This window comes from Grammomys surdaster, unplaced genomic scaffold (genome assembly GCF_004785775.1).
Source record: "Grammomys surdaster isolate TR1022 unplaced genomic scaffold, NIH_TR_1.0 363, whole genome shotgun sequence".
NCBI classification, from domain to species: domain Eukaryota; kingdom Metazoa; phylum Chordata; class Mammalia; order Rodentia; family Muridae; genus Grammomys; species Grammomys surdaster.
Window position 1 is genome coordinate 10,150,662 of NW_021604782.1, and position 3,987 is coordinate 10,154,648.

The window sequence follows — 3,987 nt, forward strand, 5'->3', positions numbered from 1 at the left end:
CCCTCTCCCTCTCCCTCTCCCTCTCCCTCTCCCTCTCCCTCTCTCTCTCTCTTAAAATTTAATTTTATGTTTATGGGTGCTTTGCATGTGTATCTGTGGACCATGTGTATGTGGTGCCCAAGGAGGCCAGAAGAAGGCATTGAGACTACAGTTTCAGATGGTAGTGAGCTGCAGTGTGTATTCTGGGATGTGAACTTGGGTCCTTTGGGAGAACAGCCAGTCCTTTTAACCATTGAGCCATTTCTCAAGCCCTCTTCCCCACTCTTTGAGGCAGAGTCTAACTGTAGTCCCAGCTGGCCTAGAACTTGCTGTGTAGATCAGGTAGGGCTGGAACTCAAAATACCCCTGCCTTTGTTTTGCCTCCTGAGTTCTTTATGTAGCATCACAGCTGGCACTGGGTCCTAATATATGTTTTACTTTCATTTTTAGTCTCTAGCAGATGCAATTACAGCCTAGGTAAACAGGATCACAAATAGAGCCCAAGAGGTGTGCATATTTTGAAATATCACATGGAAACTCATAAATAGGCACATTTTTTAAAAAAAATGCATATATACACACATATATATCTTAAAGGCACACCTTAACAAAAAGGAATTCACAAGGTACCACTTCCCACTGTAGGGGTCAGCTAGAATTCCAGCAATAGAACATGAAATGCCAATAAGAAGAAGATTGAACTGGCTTTGTGTTACGAGGTCACATAATTCCATCAGTGCCAAGAACCAGCCTTGGCGAGGGGTTCTGGGGAAGGGGTGTTTGAAATCTATGAAAGAAATGACTTGAAGTCAAATTGTGGGTACAAGCTAATAGCCTCTGTTCTGCTTAAGACAGCTTTCTCTGGAGATCGCCAGACAGCTTATCCAAATAGCTCAGCTCTCACAGACCAAAGCCAGTCTTTTATTTACATATCATTTCAACCCTTCACCCCAGGTTCCCTTTTGATTAGCCCACTAATCAGAATTTTTTGACCTTAGACCCTTGACTCCTAGGAAAAGACAGCAAGCATATTTTTCTTAACATTGCAAATAAATTCAGAGACCTACCTGCCTTTGTAAGCACAGACAATAAGCTAGCTGGGTGGGATCCAGCTTTGAGATAACTGTTCCCACTATGCCTGGGCGTTAAATTAGCTCTGTCCCAGGCTGACCTTGAACTCTGGAATCTGCCTGCTTTTGTAAGCACAAAAAATAAACTTAGCTGGGTAGGATCTTGCCCTGTGATCACCACCCCCCAAATCTCTTCATCTCCTTCCTTAATATCTTTCTGACAAGTTGTCTCCTAGTGGAACTGTCCCTGTTCCTTTAGGTCTGTGAAGCCCCTCATATAATTCATATTGCATCTTTATATTTTGCAGAGTTGAGAAATCCTGTTTATATATTTTAAACTCATGTTTTTAGAGTTATTTTCCACAGCCTTAAGGGCTTTCCTGAAATTCTCTTCATTTACCATTTTTGCTAAGGACATAGACACATCCTCGCTTCCTGGACTCGTGCTGTCTCTGATTATCATGGAGTCATTAACCTTGTCATTGAGAATATTTTCTGATAACCATGGCAGGCAGAATATTTTCTGATAACCTTGACAGGGAGACTATTTCCTGAAGGAGGAACATGAATATATATAGGTGTGTGTGTGTGTGTGTGTGTGTATGTGTGTGTATTATACAAACAATCCTTACACTTAGCAACCTTCAACATTCATGGAGGCCCATGCCCTACTGGTTCTGTTCCAGGGGAAGAATCCATGTCAAGCCCTTTCTTCCATGACCAAGTAGGACTCAGCATGTCAGGACAGGAAGATGAACAAAAGCTGTTGCAAGAGGAGGAAACACCCGCAGAGAGACATGTGAGTGTCCACCAAGGCCACTGCTGAGGCCCAGTTTCAACTATCTCTTACTGGGTAGCAAATTACCCCAAAGTACAAGCATAGATGATCTATTTAGTTAGTTTTATCTTGAGATAGGGTCCTGTTATGTAGCCTAGGCTAGCGTAGACCTTGCTAAGTAGCTTAGGATGACTTCATATTTGATCTTTCTGCCTCAGTCTCCCAAAGACTAATCATAAGCTCATGCCACCATGCCTAGTCCATGATGTGTTGTTTCTTCTAATAAGTCTGTGAGTTGACTGGACAGTCATTCTTCACCTACTTGAGGTCATTCAGTGCTACTGGGAGGGGTTTTAACATTAGTGCCTGTATTCTCTTCTATGATTTCTCTCTAAGTAATTTATTGATGCTTAACAACAAACCAGTCATTTTCTGTCTTTTAAGAACACATTTTATTTTATGTGTATGTCCATTGCTAAAGATAGAGGGGGAGAGAGAGGAGAGAGAGAGAGACTGAGAAACAGAGAGACAGACAGAGACTGAGAGGAGAGGAGAAGAGAAGAGAGGAGAAAGTGAATGTGTATCATGGATGTACAGTGCTGGCAAGCCACAAGAGAGCATCAGATCACCTGGGATTTGAATTGGAATTGTGGGTAGATGTTTGCTTCCTGATGTAGTTGCTGGGGACTAAACTCTACCACAACAACAATTTCTCTTAACTGCTGAGCTATCCCTCTAGCCTGCATTTTTCTTTAATTATTAATCATTTTTTCTAGTTGCTTCTTAAGTGATCAACTTAGAGCTGAAACAGTGTTACTTCTTACACGGTTTATTGCTTGAAGAAGTCGCCATTTCACTTAAATTCCCAGGTGTAAGAATAGACAATGTCTCTTGATGAGAGCAGTGGCTGTTCTGGCAGCCATCTCTGGAGGCTGGGTTCCTTTAGTTGACTTCTGGGAATGGGGAGAAGTGGACCTTGGTTTCATCTGGTTGGTCTGGAAAGCAGAACGTGTATGAGATGGGCTTGCTTTCAGTTCTAGGAAGTGGATCTTTATCCTGTCTTAGATGTTAATTTCCCCAAGATAAGTGTGTTTTAGAAAACTCTTTTAGTTTGCTAAGGTCTAGATTCACATTTCTTCTGCTTACCCCACTGAATTTTAGGTTCCCTTAGATGAGGTGTATGAGTTTGGCAGCTACTACACAGACTACTACACCAGTCCAGAGGGTAAGTGAAGCAGTCTTAATAAGTGCCCGAGGATGGAGAGAGCTGACCCTGTGCCTGTGACCCTGGGTGACTGACTTTTCAGGAATAGGGTCTGGTTTCTAAGTGTGAGCACAGCCCTTATCCTCTGGAGAGGTCCTCAAGAGACTCTGGTCTTTCCTGAAATGCTGCTTGTTACAGTCATTTGGAAGAAATCTGCCAAACAATTAATGGTTGGGTCTTCTTTTAGGTGCTGCCTTATATGAAACAATTTACCAGGACCTTGATGAATACAAAGAGACTGAGGCGGGAGTTGAGGGTTCCAGCAAAGACAGCAGCCCCAAGAACCTTTCTAGAGTTGTGAACAGCATGGGCTGGAACCCTGAGCTCAGATTGCTGAGGATTCTGCAGGCCACTGAGGAGGAAGACAAGGAAAGTCATCATTCCAAGGCACAGAGTGAGGCATCTCTAGAAGCTTAGCTCAAGTCATCACTTGGGGCAGCCTTAGCCAGAAGAGTTCTTGGTATTCTGAGGACAACAACCTTAGACACAGGGAAGAAAAGAGAGAATGTTGTTCTCTGGATCCTCCATCAGGACCAGGCCCTAGACACTCTGTATTCTTCATTTACTTTTTACCTCCAAAATGAGTGAGAAAAAGCCCTAATCCCATGGAATATAGGCAGCTTTTCCACAATTAAACACAGCCCCTTCTAGCAAAGACTCTTTCTCTGTTTCCAGGAAGAGAGGAGGTAGCACTTGCTCATGTCTGGTTTTTTGTTGTTGTTGTTGTTGGGTTTTTTTTGGGTCCCCTTTATCTCTTTTCAGAAGTGTTTGCAGTGCTAAGAAGCTGGGTTCAGCTTATGAGAACCTCCACAATATCCCTAAATGCTCCTCAGTCCCTGGAGATCGTTCTCTTTGGCAACGGGGCCTGCACCATTATTGAGTGATAATCGCTGTGT

General features: G+C 43.1%; 1 protein-coding gene across 3 annotated transcripts in view; it reads left to right on the forward strand.

Moving 5' to 3' along the window:
* CUNH9orf43 (chromosome unknown C9orf43 homolog) overlaps positions 1 to 3,727 on the forward strand; it is a 25,686-nt gene extending 21,959 nt beyond the window's left edge. For all 3 annotated transcript variants that reach the window (XM_028780009.1, XM_028780010.1, XM_028780011.1), the window contains 3 exons: positions 1,736 to 1,848; positions 2,989 to 3,052; positions 3,279 to 3,727. In XM_028780009.1, coding sequence (XP_028635842.1) covers positions 1,736 to 1,848; positions 2,989 to 3,052; positions 3,279 to 3,508 — 407 coding nt within the window. In that variant the 3' untranslated portion in view covers positions 3,509 to 3,727. The remainder of the gene's footprint in view (positions 1 to 1,735; positions 1,849 to 2,988; positions 3,053 to 3,278) is intronic.
* Positions 3,728 to 3,987: the final 260 nt, after the last annotated feature.